The sequence below is a fragment of the Anomaloglossus baeobatrachus genome, chromosome 5 (genome assembly GCF_048569485.1).
Source record: "Anomaloglossus baeobatrachus isolate aAnoBae1 chromosome 5, aAnoBae1.hap1, whole genome shotgun sequence".
Lineage (NCBI taxonomy): Eukaryota > Metazoa > Chordata > Amphibia > Anura > Aromobatidae > Anomaloglossus > Anomaloglossus baeobatrachus.
Genome location: NC_134357.1, coordinates 146,366,236 through 146,383,192, shown reverse-complemented (window position 1 = coordinate 146,383,192; position 16,957 = coordinate 146,366,236). Strand labels below are relative to the sequence as shown.

At 39.2% G+C, this 16,957-nt stretch overlaps 1 protein-coding gene across 3 annotated transcripts in view; it reads left to right on the top strand.

Moving 5' to 3' along the window:
* Nucleotides 1-16,040, top strand: part of CHST3 (carbohydrate sulfotransferase 3) — a 206,093-nt gene extending 190,053 nt beyond the window's left edge. For all 3 annotated transcript variants that reach the window (XM_075348963.1, XM_075348965.1, XM_075348964.1), the window contains one exon: nt 3,008-16,040. In XM_075348963.1, the coding sequence (XP_075205078.1) occupies nt 3,008-4,262 (1,255 nt within the window). In that variant the 3' untranslated portion in view covers nt 4,263-16,040. The remainder of the gene's footprint in view (nt 1-3,007) is intronic.
* The last annotated feature ends 917 nt before the right edge of the window (nt 16,041-16,957 follow it).

Below are 16,957 nucleotides of genomic sequence, written 5' to 3'. Positions count from 1 at the left end.
AAAAGACATTTAGTGCACAAAGCCAAAATACAGCATCATTATACTGCATACAGAAATCGAACTGGCTCCCCATAAGTGGACAGAATTACCCTCTACCTCCTATACTCAAGGGTCCATTGACATTGTACAAAATATAAGTACCACACAGCATAAAGTGCAATTATGTAGTGTAACAAAGTATATGCCTATATTAAAGAGGACGTAACAAAACCAGGACTAATATAAAATCTAACATAAATCAATAAAGTGTGATAGTGCAAAAAGTAAATAATATATAAGATCACACAGATCCTAGAGAAAGTGAGGGGTTTACACGTCCCCCACATTTCACCCCAGTAAAATTCAGGCCACTAAGGGGCACTTTGCACACTACGACATCGCAGGTGCGATGTCGGTGGGGTCAAATTGAAAGTGACGCACACCCGGCGTCACAGGCGATATCGTAGTGTGTAAAGCCTTTTTGATACGATTAACGAGCGCAAAATCGTCATAATCGTATCATCGGTGCAGCGTCGGTCACTTCAATCATTTGGAAATGACCGATGTTACGATGTTTTTCCTCGTTCCTGCGGCAGCACACATCGCTGTGTGTGAAGCTGCAGGAGCGAGGAACATCTCCTACCTGCGTCCTGCGGTTCACTCCGGCTATGCGGAAGGAAGGAGGTGGGTGGGATGTTTACGTCCTGCTCATCTCCGCCCCTCCGCTTCTATTGGCCGCCTGCCGTGTGACGTCGCTATGATGCCGCACGACCCGCCACCTTAATAAGGAGGCGGGTCGCTGGCCAGAGCGACGTCGCAGGGCAGGTGAGTGCATGTGAAGCTGGCATAGCGATATTGTTTGCTACTCCAGCTATCACCATAATATCGCAGCTGCGACGGGGGCGGGGACTATCGCGCTCGGCATCGCAAGCATCGGTTTGCGATGTCGTAGTGTGCAAAGTGCCCCTTAGAGTGGGCAGGGCGTTACATGCTTGCAAAACAATTTGTTATGCAAGCATGTAACACCTACAAATTATACAAGTGCATCTCAAAAAAATAAGAATATCATCAAAAAGTTCATTTATTTCAGTAGTTCAATGCAAAACCAGAAATGCATATATTATATAGTCATTACACATAGAGTGATCTATTTCTGTTAATGGTGATGATTATGCCTTACAGCCAATGAAGACCCAAAAGTCATTATCTCAGAAAATTAGAATATTAGCACAAACACCTGCAAAGGCTTCCTAAGCATTTAAAATGCTCCCTTAGTCTGGTTCAGTAGGCTACACAATCATGGGGAAGACTGCTGACTTGACAGATGTCCAGAAGGCAGTCAATTACATATTCCACAAGGAGGGTAAGCCACACATTGCTAAAGAAACTGGCTGTTCACAGAGTATTGCATCCAAGCATATTAATGGAGAGTTGAGTGGAAGGAAAAAGTGTTGTAGAAAAAGGTGCACAAGCAACCGGGATAACCGCAGCCTTGATAGGATTGTTAAGAAAAGGCCATATAAAAATGTGGGGAAATTCACAAGGAGTGGACTGCTGCTGGAGTCAGTGCTTCAAGATCCACCACACACAGACGTATCCAGGACATGGGCTACAGCTGTCGCATTCCTTGTGTCAAGCCACTCATGACCAATAGACAATGCTAAAAGTGTCTTATCTGGGCCAAGGAGAAAAAGAACTGGACTGTTGCTCAGTGGTCCAAGGTGTTGTTTTCAGATAAAAGTAAATTTTGCATTTTATTTGGAAATCAATGTCCCAGAGTCTGGAGGAAGAGTGGATAGGCCACAATCCAAGCTGCTGGAGGTCTAGTGTGAATTTTCCACAATCAGTGATGGTTTGGAGCCATGTCATCTGCTGGTGTAGGTCCATCGTGTTTTATCAAGACCAAAGTCAGCGCAGGAAATTTTAGAGCACATCATGCTTCCCTCTGCTGACAAGCTTATTGGAGATGGAAGTTTCATTTTCCAGCAGGACTTGACACCTGTCCACACTGCCAAATGTACCAATACCTGGTTTAATAACCACAGTATCACTGTGCTTGATTGGCCAGCAAACTCGCCTTACCTAAACCCCATAGAGAGTCTATGGGATATTGTCAAGAGGAAGATGAGAGACACCAGACCCAACAATGCAGATGAGCTGAAGGCTGCTACCAAAGCACCTGGGCTTCCATAACACCTCAGCAGAGCTACAGGCTGATCGCCTCCATGCCACATTGCATTAATGCAGTAATTCATGCAAAAAGAGCCCCAACCAAGTATTGAGTGCATTTACTGTATGTACTTTTTAGTAGGCACCAACATTTCTGAGTTTAAAATCATTTTTTCAGTAGGTCTGATATAAAAATCTATTTTTCTGAGATAATGACTTTTGGGTTTTCATTGGCTGTAATCCATGATCATCAACATTAACAGAACTAAACACTTGAAATAGATCCCTCTGTGTGTAATGACTATATAATATATGTGTTTCCCTTTTTGTATTGAACTACTGAAATAAATTAACTTTTTCATGATATTCTAATTTATTGAGATGCACCTGTATATATGTGATTATTATATATTGGCATCAGATATCAGAACATAAATTGTGCATAGCTCCTTAGCACTGCAAAATAGAAACTATTTTTCCATATAGGCATTGCTCACAATTTCTGGCCAAGTGAACGAAGGTCTTTACTCTTTATATGAATTAGTAACTTTTAAAACTTCCACAAAGCGATCCAGCTGTTGCTTATTATTGACTTTCCCCATCAACAATTTATAATTGCCTAATTACTGCAAATATTCATGCTATTTTCATAAGACTTTTGTTGGCAGACCATAATAATTGTATCTAATATTTCTGTAATGTACACAGAAAACGGTTCCAGAAAAATATTTAAACCGTCTAGTCTGCATTTTTTGGTTGGATTAGTTCCTATGTTAAATATTTTTCAGATGCAAAAAAATGGGTTTAATTATACTATAGGAAATACTAACACATTGTTATTGTTTTTCTTTTCTTGCAGAGTATCAGACAAACTTAACCTGAAGCAAATGCCGCAGAACATGTTTGAGATCAATAATACAGACTCCAATGTTGTCTACTCAGAAAATGGCTCTTTGCTGTCACTCAGTGAGCTGGACTCTGCCTTTTCTCAGCTTAGGAAACAACTAGTTAATGTCACCCTACAACTTGGTGGTAGAAACCCATTTCTTGCAGACCTCCCTAAAATGCCTCGCAGGCATATACTGCTGATGGCCACCACACGCACAGGCTCATCTTTTGTAGGAGAGTTCTTTAACCAACACGGAAATATCTTCTATTTGTTTGAACCACTTTGGCACATTGAAAGGACGGTGTCTTTTGAATCGATTGGTGCCAATGCGGTTGGTTCAGCAATTGTTTACAGAGATGTTCTTCAACAACTTCTCCTCTGCGATCTACATATTTTGGAGAACTTTATTTCGCCACCTTCTGAAAACCACCTCACAAGATTCTTATTCCGTAGAGGCTCTAGTAAGTCTTTATGTGAAGACCCAGTGTGTACTCCCTTTGTGAAAAAAGCCTTTGAGAAGTATCACTGCAAGAATCATCGATGTGGACCTCTTAATATGACATTAGCAATGGAAGCATGTATGAGAAAGGATCATGTGGCTATTAAGGCAGTACGTATCCGACAGTTGGAGTTTCTACGTACTCTAGTTGAAGATCCACGACTTGACATGAGGATAATACAGTTAGTTCGGGACCCAAGAGCTGTATTGGCATCTCGCATGGTAGCCTTCTCTGGAAAATATGAATTATGGAAAAAATGGGCTCTAGAAGGAGCTGCTCCCATACATGAGGATGAAGTTCAAAAACTTAGGGGTAACTGTGAGAGTATACGTATGTCTGCACAATTGGGCTTGAGTCAACCAAATTGGCTTAGAGGTCGCTACATGCTCATGCGATATGAAGACATTGCTAGATTTCCTCTTGAAAAGGCCAAGGAAATGTATCAGTTTGCTGGAATCACACTTACACCACAGGTGGAAGAGTGGATCATCAAGAACACCCAAGCTTCCCAAGAAAATAATGGCATCTACTCGACACAAAAAAACTCTTCCGAACAGTTTGAGAAATGGCGCTTCAGCATACCATTTAAATTAGCCCAAGTAGTTCAGGACGTGTGTGAACCAGCAATGAAACTGTTTGGCTACAAGTTGGCTAATGACTTAAAGACGCTTACAAATCGATCAGTCAGTTTGCTAGAGGATAAGGTTAATTTTTGGGTGAGGTAGTGTTTTGCTATTTAAATTATTTATATCTTGGGTCAAGAACTGCCATTGAAGTTTGTGCTTGAAACATGGGAGGCAGATGGGATAGGGCCAATTTTGCACGTGCTGAGCCGCAATGCGCCATTTTTAAGCATGTGTGCATTTTTCAGTGTATTACTTCCTAAATTAGGAAGTCTTTCTTATTGCAAAGTCAGGGGAAGAAGCTGAAGATATGGATTATCCAGATTGGCTTTTATAGTGGATGATTACTGCTGATGTACAGAAACTGCCTACTTTTCCGGGTACTGGATAAATCTATTCCTGGAAGACGTACTTCTCTCTCCAGAGCATAAGCTGTTTTCTGAAGCCGAGTTAAAGATTTTCTGCACTACAAGGTGTCCAAAAAGTTTAAGGATTCTGCAAACACAAAATTGCTCAAATATAAAGAATATAAGTTGTGAAATCACATGTCCAGAAAATGCAAGCGTTACCATTTCGGGAGGCACACAGTGTTTGTGAGTGATTATTTTCTAAAGCGATAGGTTTATCTTGAGCGTGTCTTACATACTAAGACAGTGGACTTTTGTTGTACCAGTATTGCTGCCAGTCAGAGCAGATGTTTTCTTTATGACGCTTAGAGTATGAGAGAGACCTTTTAAAGCAGTGTATCTGAGCAAGAACGAGCTTGCACATTCAGTTCCTAGCAAAGAAAGAAGAAAATATTTATGATACATCTGGAACGAGAAGCTGCAGCTCTCCAAGTCCTTATCATTTCACACCAAAATTCCCAGCTTTACAAAGTGTCTTTTTCTTACATAGCTTAAACACAGTTGGCTGAGGCTTTGCATGTGAAATCAAATACTTTATGACGGAGGAAGTCAGCTTGTTTTCTTTCTTTAGGCTGTGAGGTTGCACCACCTGTTTCTCACTGTAGCTTGTGTTAACACTCCATAAAGTGCGAGCAGACCCCTCACCTGTCTCCTCTATTCAATGAGGTGGATGAGATAATGAATGCTTTTCAATAGGACTGCGAATTGCTCAGAGCAGAGTAGTGGGCAGCTGGTCTTGCCCAAACATTTATTACTAGATCGGTGTAGTGATTAGACTATTATTTAAGATCGATATGAAGAAGCTTTTGTTAGTCCGGATATATTAAAGGGAATATGTCAGTACGGTTAACCATCCTAAGCCTTCCATATGAGCATGTAGGTCATAGGAAGCTGAATAAAGTAATACATGATATGTGTTATCCAAAGAAAGACATATTTTTCTTATTTTGTAAATGAGCTGTTAAGATCTATGGGCCGGACACTGATCTCCCTGAAAGGGAGCTTATTTTAAATGAAAGGGGACATTACCAGTGTGAGACATGTATTGACTGACAGTCTATTCTCCTGATCTACATGTCTCACACAGGTAATGTTCCCTTTCATTTTACAGATGCTCTGAAGACAGATTCTCAGGTAGATCAGTGTCCAGCCCAAAGATCTTAACAACTCATTTACATATCAAGAATATCAATTGATTTCTCTGGAAAAAAATCATTAGATTGCAGATATCAAGGTATCATTTTATTTAGATTTCTATGGACTACATGACAATATAGATATTTTGATAATACTGACAGATTCCCTTTAAGGCTTTATCACTGGTATATATCAGAACTAATCTACAGTAGCTAATAGCCAAGCACTGGGAACAAATATGAGTAATTAGCAGACTTTCTAGTTATTTATCCGCCCCTCCTATGGTCTATTGCACAAAATCATTGTATTAAATTATGATTACACCAAAAACTGGACACTCAGGTTTTCTTGAACATGGCTAGTTAACAATTTTGTCTTATTATAATATTTGCCTGGGGTCCTATGATGACTTTAGTGTTCAGCAGTGCTGGACACCAAGTGACCATTATTGGAAGTAGTCCTAATGTACTAAATGTGAATATAAAGTTTTTAATCCATCCAGTACACAAAATTAATTCACCATATCTATACGTTGGACACAGAGAAAAAAAAATATAATTTAAATAGGTATTCTCAACTTTTAAAAGTTATCCCTTATCCAATGAATAAGTGATAACTTTCCAATCACTGGGTGTCCGACTGTCATGGCCCTGATCAATTCCAAGATCCAGAGATCTCCTGGCTAAATGAAGCAGAGGTCAATCATGCACTACTGCTCCATTCTTAATGGTTGTGCCAGAGATTTCTGATTTCCGAGTACAGCAGTTGTTTTATCTTCTGTGCTCCTTTTAACCTGAATGGAGTTGTGGTGCACCTGACCGACCGACAACTCTATTCAGCTGGAGCTCTTCAGAGCCCCATCTATTGGAAAGTTACACCTTACCCTTTGGACAGGAGATACCGTAACTTTCAAATTTGAGAACACCCTTTAATGTTTAGATAGGGACCCACCAGTATTTTAGATTTCATGTATGGTTCCATGACTGGACATATCTGGGCTTTACTGTAGACTTACAATAAGACGATTAAACTTATTGATGAAGCCAGTTGTATTTAATGATTGTGTTGGTTAAAAGTGCACTTCATGTAAAAAGTTAATCATTTTTATATACTTTGTAATTACCAGCATGTAGGAACTTGTCCTTCTCCTGGATTATCCAAGTAAACAGTGTCTCATCAATAACAATTCTTTATTCCTCTTAAGTAACATAACCGAAGAATTCTTCAAACACGGGGATAATTTGTTTGAACAAAGGACAGTCATGTTGTGATCAGGATTTACTGCTATGATATGCTATTACCTTCATTTCATTCTTTGTAGCTTTACTGTTTGGATGCCTTTCAAAAGATTCAGAAACATTGTTATGACTAAGAATTTGACTTGAATTTTATGGAGCTAAGCGTTTTTTTAAGCAAACACAAAGGAGTTTTTGTTCCTTATGCAAATACAAAAATGTACTATGTCTCTATGGCATGTTAGATCATAAATTGGCTTTAAAAAAAAATGGCTTTAAACAGTCTAATATTTTCTAAAAGGTTATCTTACCGGGACTATCCATTCCCTTATCTCCTGTTTGTCATAGTAGGGAGTTTCCTGTTTTAAGAGTAATTGTTGGTATAATTTTTTCCAGAAATCAATAATATAAACAGAAATACGAAAATTTGTATATATCTTATCAAAGAAATCTGCTTCTTTCTCTGCAAGGACTGATCAGCCATTATCAGAATTCTCCATTCATGGCTAATATCTGTATTCAGTGAAGACTTTCCCATTAGGCTGGGATCACACTGGCCTATGGCAGCCGATTTGATATGCTAAGGACACTCACTCCTGATGCTCGCAGCAGAGTTTGAGCTGTCATCTACTGGGCTCTGATTCTCTCATATTTGAGAGTCGGATCACAGGTGAGGAGTAGATGGAGAGATTAATTTTTCCATCTTCTCCATTGTCTGTCTCTGCGTACATCGGACTGTACTATGATATCATTCGAGTGCAGTTCGATGTTTCACACGCACCCATAGACTTGTATGGGTGCTCGTGATCCAATATACACTGCCAATCACAAAATGCTGTAATTTTTTTTTCTCAGTCCAATTAGACATGAGAAAAAAACACCGATCTGCTCTGCCTCATTGAATAACATTGGTCTTAATGCACTGCAAGTTTTTCTCCTCTGTATTTAATGCCAGTGTGAGTGATCCCTTTCTGAGATGGAAGATGGCAGTTGCTACTAATAAGCTTATACAGTATGTAAACAGGAGAGAAGAGGAAGAAGGGCCAGATTTCCCTCTAGCTCCCCTTTCCTACAATTCCTTTCTAGTTAGAATCCTATCAGCACTAACTGACTGAAAGAAGCAGATTTCTCTGATAAGATATATAACAAAGTTTCTTCTTTTCACATCTACTATTGATTTTTGGAAAAGAAAAAAAATATACGAACAGTTACTCTTTATCCAAGAAGAGGAGATCTGCTAAGCATAAAGCTGCCAATAGAGAAGACAGGGGAACACTCAAGATGTCATGAAAGCATTTCCAACTGGGACCAAAGAGTAAGTTGCTGCCTGACAACTCTGTCAGCCACTTACACTTCCGTTAACAAATAGATCTGAAAGTTTAATTCTTCTTTTCTGATCCTTCTGTCCACCAGGATCATCTGTCGGTGGGGAGTTTAGAGGTTCCATATGTATTGAATAAATAACCAACGCACTGAAATCAGCGGGTCCCCCTTTAATCTATTGTGTATGGAGACCAGTGGATTTCATTCTGTTGAACCTAGTCCACCATATATTATCTAAACTGCTCCATTTGTCAGAAACCTAGTGGTTATGCTACATAGTTGGAAATCCTTTTGTCATGTCCTGCTTTCCAAAAAAGTATTACAATAAAAAAAATCCTCACCCTATTAGCCAAATCTCTTTGTTTTAGTCTTTCAATTAATGAAAGTGATATTTTCTGTAAAAAAATGCTAACATCTGAATTCTAATATATTTACACTTCCAATTATCTACCATTCCCCTGCAAATGACTGTAACTGGCTGAGCCATTCACATGACGTGTCATCCCTATGGATGGCAGGTTATCACACAGAGGCTCGAGATGTGGTGACAGTCATTTGGTGATAGACTTTAATAGAGACAGCAGAGGAATCATAAAAAAGATGAGTATACAGATTTATTCTTATCCAGAAAACACCTTTAACCCTTGACTGGTGCTATGAAAAAAATGAAGAAGAACCATGCAGGAACATGCTCAGAGTTATGTACAGGCTCAAACGTAGCATATGGCCCCACACACCCTCTCACATATGAATGTACGTACCCATAGATTTACTATAGAGCCCATATGCCGCTGTGGGCTTGCCCTGTTGGAGATGGGCACTCCAGGAGCTGACTCAGACACATTTATCACTTGCAATTTGCAGCCCCTAAATATTATCAAACATCTTCTTTCTTGTTATTTTAATAATTGGTACACTTGAGTAATTTGATATAGCTCTAATATTGTGTAGCGCACGAGAGTGCTGCCTTCATACTGCAGAAATACTAGACTACCAGAAGTTGAAAACATGAGCAGCAATGATAGTGAAATGTAACCCAATCTATCATGAATGGGTAGATGATTACACATTTATAACATGGGGCACCTAATACTTCTCTAAATGTTGTATGTATTCTACACCGGCAGCATTTACCATGTTACATAAGATAAATTAATCGAATTCTAAGAAACATATGGCAACAGTTGTGTAATGTAAATGTATAAAGTTAAAGGGATCTTTTGACCTCAAGAAATGCTGTTTACCTGCAGGTATAGAGGTAATATGCAGGAAAATAGCCTTAAATCATGTACTGCAGACTTACTGGAGCAGCAACCACAGTTATTAAATAACATTTACTCCCTGCAGCTCCTCGGTGGCAGACATCGGGGTGTGCAGGATGATATTACTGTCAATACTCACTATAAAGTGACTGTAAAACACACTGCATATACAGGCTGTCAATCAATGTGACGGGTAGTGTTACAATGGCCTTAATGAATGGAAGCGAGCAGCTGCAGGGAGAAAATAGCTTTATTTTTTTCCCTGTAGTCATTGCCCTTGCTATACAGGATTTAAACACTATTTGTCTGCAGGTTACGACTATATCTGCAGGTAAATTTCGTATGTCAAGATGGCAAATTCCCTTTAAATAAGAAAATAAATATTAGTGTTTTAGTGACACAAAAGTCTTGTAGTTACATTCTCCTTACCTGTGTAGCTATGACTTGCTGTTATACTGCAGACATTACATGGTGTATACGCACTGTACACTAAGTTAAGTGGTATCCTCAGTAGCTTGTATATTCTTTAATAGAAGAGGTAAGTGAATTCCCACCCACTCCACTAAATTTAGGCTGGGGCTACATGGCGACTATGGCCTCCACACCTTTTGTGCGACCAAAGCTTGCCAGGAGTTGCTACTACATCACATCGCAATACAACTGGATGGGGTCCATTTTGACCCCAAGGAAACTGCCACTTTGACCCCAAAGGTTCTGCCATAGCAATAAACAAGTGTCAAAAAATCCAATGCAGGTTGGATTTCTTGCATTGTGCTTGTTGCACTTACAGTGCCATACAGGACGACTTCTTGCAACCTGCTTGTTGCGCTCACCATACCCTAGAGGGTCACAATGTGATCCAATTGACTTGTATGCCATTGCAATGTAGCCACAACACGAAGCAAAATTTGGTTGCATGACACGTGTTGTAGCCAAACGCTGTGTGTATACCCAGCCTAAATGTTACTGCTTTTCAGGATTTGCAGTCTTGTTACTATTTTGTAAATTGTAGCGCACAGAATTTAGACTCATCCATTACTAACAATTTATGGGGAAGAATTAGCTGTCATACAAAGTAAAACAAGAACTGTGTTTTAGACACTGTTACCTTTCCCATAAGGGGGCTTTACACGCAACGACATTGCTAACGAGATGTCGTTGGGGTCATGGAATTCGTGACGCACATCCGGCCTCGTTAGCGACGTCGTTGCGTGTGAAACGTACGAGCGACCGTTAACGATGAAAAAGACTTACCAAATCGTTGATTATTGGCACGTCGTTCATTTCCCAAATGTCGTTGCTGGTTCAGGACGCAGGTTGTTCATCATTCTGGAGGCAGCACATATTGCTACGTTTGACACCCCAGGAACGACGAACAACACCGTACCTGCATCCTCCGGCAACGAGGTGGGTGTGTCTTTCATGTGGCTGCTCTCCACCCCTCCGCTTCTATTGGACGGCTGCCGTGTGACGTCGCTGTGATGCCACACGAACCGCCCCCTTAGAAAAAAGGCTGTTCGCCCGCCACAGCGACGTTGCTAGGAAGATAAGTCCGTGTGACGGGGCCTAGGAATATTGTGCGCCACGGGCAGCAATTTGCCCGTGGTGCACAAATGAGCGATACTAACGATATCGCTGCATGTAAAGCAGCCTTTAGTTTTAGTTTTTTATCTTTGTGTCAGACAACAAAACGGTTTGTTATTATAGCCAGTAGTAAATTTCTTTAAAGGAGTTGATCTGTTCCATGCTGCTTATTCTTATATATATACTATATTTAGCTGCTGAAGTCTCAGCTGCCCCGCCACTGCTTCTCTGTTGCTCCTTATGGGGTTGTTTTCAGGGATGCAGCATTGATCCCATGTCTACAACACGTGACCACTAGACTTAGCAATGATGGAAAAGAAAAAGTCCAGCTCACCCTTAGTATCACCAAAAGGCAGTTTGGAGCATGCAGACGTTCCTGACGAGATGTGTACAGAATTTCAATAGAACAACAGCTTCACAAACTTGTGCTCTCCTTTATTCATTAAAATTCTTCCAATAACAGCATTGACCAAATTTCAGTAGTTATTTATCAACGCGTTTTGCAGCATTTTAGCCATTATCATTGCTGGCCTACAATGTCACATGCATGGCAGTCCGGCACGCCCCCTCCTGTGATTGACATCTCTTTGTCAATGTTCATTTCTCTATTGAGAGCCTGGGGCAGCTTTCCCAGCTCTTTTAGATGGATAAAACTAAAAGCTTTGATTGCTTCAGAATGAGTGCAGCCAGTAATCTAAGTGAAACAACATTGGATTCAGAGTCTTTTTGCCTACATCAAACTGCTCTCAGATGAGGTAGCAAAAACCAGTTGACAGATTCCCTTTAAGCTATTTATATAAATCTATGGAACGTGAGATATAATGTATTGTGAAGGCTATCTGATTAGGTTCAATAAATATTTCTATGTATAATTTCATGATTTGTCAGTAGCATCTTCCATATCAGTGATAGAAGAGCATTAAAATAAATAAATTTTGCTTATTAAAGGCTTTCCTTCCCCATTCGCAGCCCAAAAAGCTAAAACGAATGTGAAGTAAAGAGCAGCTATAAAGATACATTCTGCCCAATAAATGACCCTTTATGTTATTTCCCAGTGAAGCCTTATTGAGGTCATTCCTGGCAGTAAGTAGGACTGTGAATCAGAGAACTGTATATACATTGCTCGGTTCAGATTCACACTTCAGTACATGCCATAAATTACTAACAAGATGGGTTTTGCTACTTTTGGCTCATTATTGCATTATAATGCCCTCTGTGTACTCCTGACACCAAGACGTCCCTTAAGACCTGCACAGCTCTGAATAAGGACAAGGTAGCATAGCCCTGGTCTGTTTCTATGAATTACTGAGTATTGAGGTGCAAATCGTAGGCTTTTATTTTCATTCACAGTTTTCTCAACATCATACAGTAATAGTAAATCTACAACTTGTATAACTCAGGTATAAAGTAAATTAATAGCCTGTCCTCACATAACCCTGTATACTGGCTACAGCTGGTTATATGCATGCTAAGACTTCGAAAGGTTCAGCCTGGCATTTGTGAGGCATCACTTTACTTTCTCTAACAGTGACACCTAGCACTGAAAGGCGTTCCGGAAATGGTGCTCATAGACTCCACAAACATTAGTTCTTAAACGCCATTCATTTCTGTATGTCAATTAGAAACACCCATCAGAGGACAGCTCTTCTTTAACCCCTCCATGCAAAATCCTATGACATGTACATAATTGCGAGGCTCTCATTTGTGGAGGGGTCTTGTCCTGTAGCTGAGCTTTCTCCAACATGCGACAGATGCTGACTATACTACATGGATGATACCTGGCTTTACCAGTTATGGCCAATCTCTGAAAGCGATGCACAAATAGAACGCATGCTGGTATGACTGCCGGGCACCGATGGGTTACCCATGTCGTGGCCGTCTTCATGTGAAAATAAGCCCTCATACGACTATAGCGACCAAAATATTAAAGAGTTGGGGTTCTTAGTAGAAGAAGAGAAAAAAGCAGTAACAAAAAATTGCCCGTTCCTTAAGGGTTTAAGCTATGTGAGGAGTGGACCTCAGACTAGTATTTGGGGACTTGTTTAGGATTCTCACACTTTGCTATAAGATCAAGTAAATAGGGAGCCGCACATTTTTTATATACATGAATGTAAATTGCTATTCCCATTCCTGTCTTTTATTAATGCAGAACACACCTGTTCTTGCACATGTAAAGCCTGCTTTACATGTTGCAATTTCGCATACGATTTCGTATGCGATTTGCAACGCCCCCATCGTATGTTATAAACAAGATCAAAAACCAAAGGGAAAAAACTGTATCATTTTAGTGAAAATTTCTTATAACTCCCTTATATACGGATTCATAACTGGAACAACTCCATCAGCAATTATTCAGAAAATATATGTGTCCAAAAAACACATACACATCGGAGTACAAATTTCATTAAAATTCCAATTTTTATTAGACATATAGAGAAACACACAAACGTATAAAATTTACATAATTCATCAATCAAAAGGTATAAGGAGGACCTCTACCTCTACCCCCCACAACCGTAATTGTATGTGCCCGGATAGTAAAACCTATCATAAATATATAATATGAAGGGCAGACAGAGAGAGTAAATCCCTGGTCTTAATTTAAACTTACAAAGAGATCTGCTGCCACTATCGTATGGGAGGCACGTTCAATTTGTTGAACGTGATGCACATACGCGTAAACCCCCCGTCACACGTACTTACCCTTCCATACGACCTCGATGTGGGTGGCGAACGAACACTTCCTGGAGTGGGACGGACGTTCGGCTTCACATCGACGTCACGCGGCAGCCAGCCAATAGATGCGGAGGGGCGGAGCTGAGTGGGACGTAAACATTCCGCCCACCTCCTTCCTTCCGCATTGTGGGCCGGGAGCCGCAGGACGCAGGTGAGATCTGTTCATCGTACCCGGGGTGTCAAACGCTGCGATGTGTGCTACCCCTGGTACGATGAACATTCTGGCGTGCAATTCTAGAGACAGGTACGATGTGTTTGCGATGAACGTTTTACCGTTCAATCGCAATTGCACGTACCTGTCACACACTGCAATGTACCTTACAATGCCGGATGTGCGTCACTTACGACGTGACCCTGCCGACACATTGTAAGATACATTGCAGCGTGTAAAGCGGGCTTTATGCGAGATAATTTGTGTTCCTAAGCTTTTCCCTAATTACATTTACAATGGACTTACACTAAAAATTCTGCCTATCATCTCCTCAGTGTGTCGGTAATGGGGGCTGTAACGTCACTCTAGTGACATATTATATCACCCACGTGGGTTTCTACCAAAAGGTACTGTTCCGTATACGAAACATCTTGAGACATTTCTATGTGGGCAGGGTGAAGCAACTAGGATTGCACATGCGCGATACTTGTTCCAACTCCGGCACTCCATATAAGTGATACAGAAACAGTTGGATAGTACAATAGTACATGCGTGTTCCCCTCTTTGCATCCCCCACTATGTATACTGTAGAAGTTGTAGGGATTTGCATGAATAATGGAGGAGTAAAGAGTACGATTCCCACTCCTTCTGTAAGAAGGGCAGTACAGAAGCAGTTCTGTATTCTTGGGGAACCAGACAAACACTGGCTGAGATGTCAGAGTACCTGGAATGTTTGGATTTGCAGCTTGGATACAGGGAGCAGACATTCTGCATATAAACATGAGCTGAATGAGAAGGGGGGGAAACCAAATGCTAAAAAGGTATCCAAGGCTTGTGGACATTATGTTTTTTTCCCTTTAAAAAGTAGATCTCAAAGATGCATCCTGCATACAGCATTCATGGACTAAACAAGCACATGTCCCTGTGTCCTGTTACCTGGGAAATGTTCAGGGGCAGGCCTGTTGACTTTATACAATCCAATTCATAGTATAGTATGAAATTGTATTTCTCCATATTTTATAAAATTTCAACAAGATAAAAGATGAATACCCCTTAAATGCCACATTAGAGGTAATCAAGGATACAATCTGCAAGTCAACCAAAGCTCATTATTGAATCCTCAGATTTCTACCGAGGATGTTCAGTTCACGCTTTTGTGGATCTGCAAAAAGATGAGTATTACTGTCATTGAGTTGGGCTAATACTTGATTTTCCCCATACAGAAAATCTGCACACAAAATTTCCAATGCTTGTGAACAAGATTGCAGAAAGCCCTTTAACATGAATGTGGATTGTTTTCAGAGTTCAGTACATAATCTGTGCTGAAATGCGATTCTCGTGAACATACCGAAAAGGTGTAACCCTCATCACTATATGGCTCCATGATAATTGGCTTGACTTGGGCGTGACAGAGTTAAGAATTACATTTTTCAAGACAGTTTCACTCAACAAGTACTTTGTTTTCTCAACTTTTTTATAATAATCTATCCAATGGGGACGTTTTCTATATATGTGATCTCATACTTTTAGTTTAGTAACTAGAGATTTTGTAGTATGTTGTAAAATAGAGCGAAGGATAACACCTTTCAGATCTATAACTGTTGATTAGTCTCTACAGTAAATATCTGACTTTTTATATGATTGATGTATCAGTTATGAAAACTATAATTATTGAAGTGCTCTTTTAACCAACACGTTGAAGTGATAGAATGAAGGGGATATGACTTGTCACACATGGCAATAAACTTGCACTATATTAACTAGGCTCATCTTTTGAAAACTAAGTGCAATTTAATTTCGTCCATGTTAACCTTACAGGTGATTTGCTTTGTTTCTTCATTTTTACAATTGAAATGTTTATTTTTTGTTTTTTTTGTTTTTCTTTAGAGAGTATCCAGGATTTAGTTAATATTTTATTTTGTCTTAAATATTTGATTTTACAAAAAAATAAAAATGATGTAACAATTTCCAAGTAATTTTATTTATTTATTTTATTGAAAGAGGGGGAAACTAAATATTTTATTTTACAATAATTGAGCTGTACCAAAAATGTAAAAAATAAATAAAAAAATCAAATTAACAAAATGAACCTTGTTTGCTGTATTGATTCATTTTTACAGGAGATTATCTACGTTAAAAAGGTTTAATGACAGGGGTGACAAACATTAAAAAATTCTTGGACAATTTGTGAAAATAAGGAGGTTTTTCTACTATATTTGAAGCATAATAGCAAATTCCTATAATTTCTCCACCATAGTTTTTAGAGATACTTTAACTCAAATAATTAGATAAGGACAAAGAGACAAAAATCAGAGTATATTGTATAAAAAAAAATGTTTTTAATAATATTCGTCAAAATATTTTTATAAAAACACTTTTTTATTTCAAATTGCTAAAATCATCACAAGGTCAAGAAAAAACATCACCAGAAAAAACATAAACACATACAGAGGGGATCTCTGATCCAAAGGATTACTGGTGAAAAAAAGCAGAGGATCATTTCATATAAAAAAATCTATATCATAAAAATATCACCCCTGTCCCTTCACCAACATCCATAGTACAGCACTAATACATATATTAATTGATAAATAGTAAATATACAAATATATAAATATTATATCAATAAATCAATAAATATACATATAATAGCTCCAGTGTAAATAGCCAATGTTCAAAAGGAAGGTTTCTACTCCTATAGACAAGAGCGGAATAAACGAGGAATCTCCTCCATATAAATATAACTTCTCCTTTAAGAGTGATATTCCTATGTCCATAGGTTTAATAAGGGGCAATGAGTTATAGTTTATTTAATAGCTTGCCCACTCAAGCTGTTTATAAATGCCCACTCCTCCCAAATAAAATAAATTACTCCCTTAACAACAGAGGCCAATAATAAGTGTAACAAACATCAATTTGCCATACTTGCCTAATATAAGGTCAGAGACACCCTCAAAAGCTC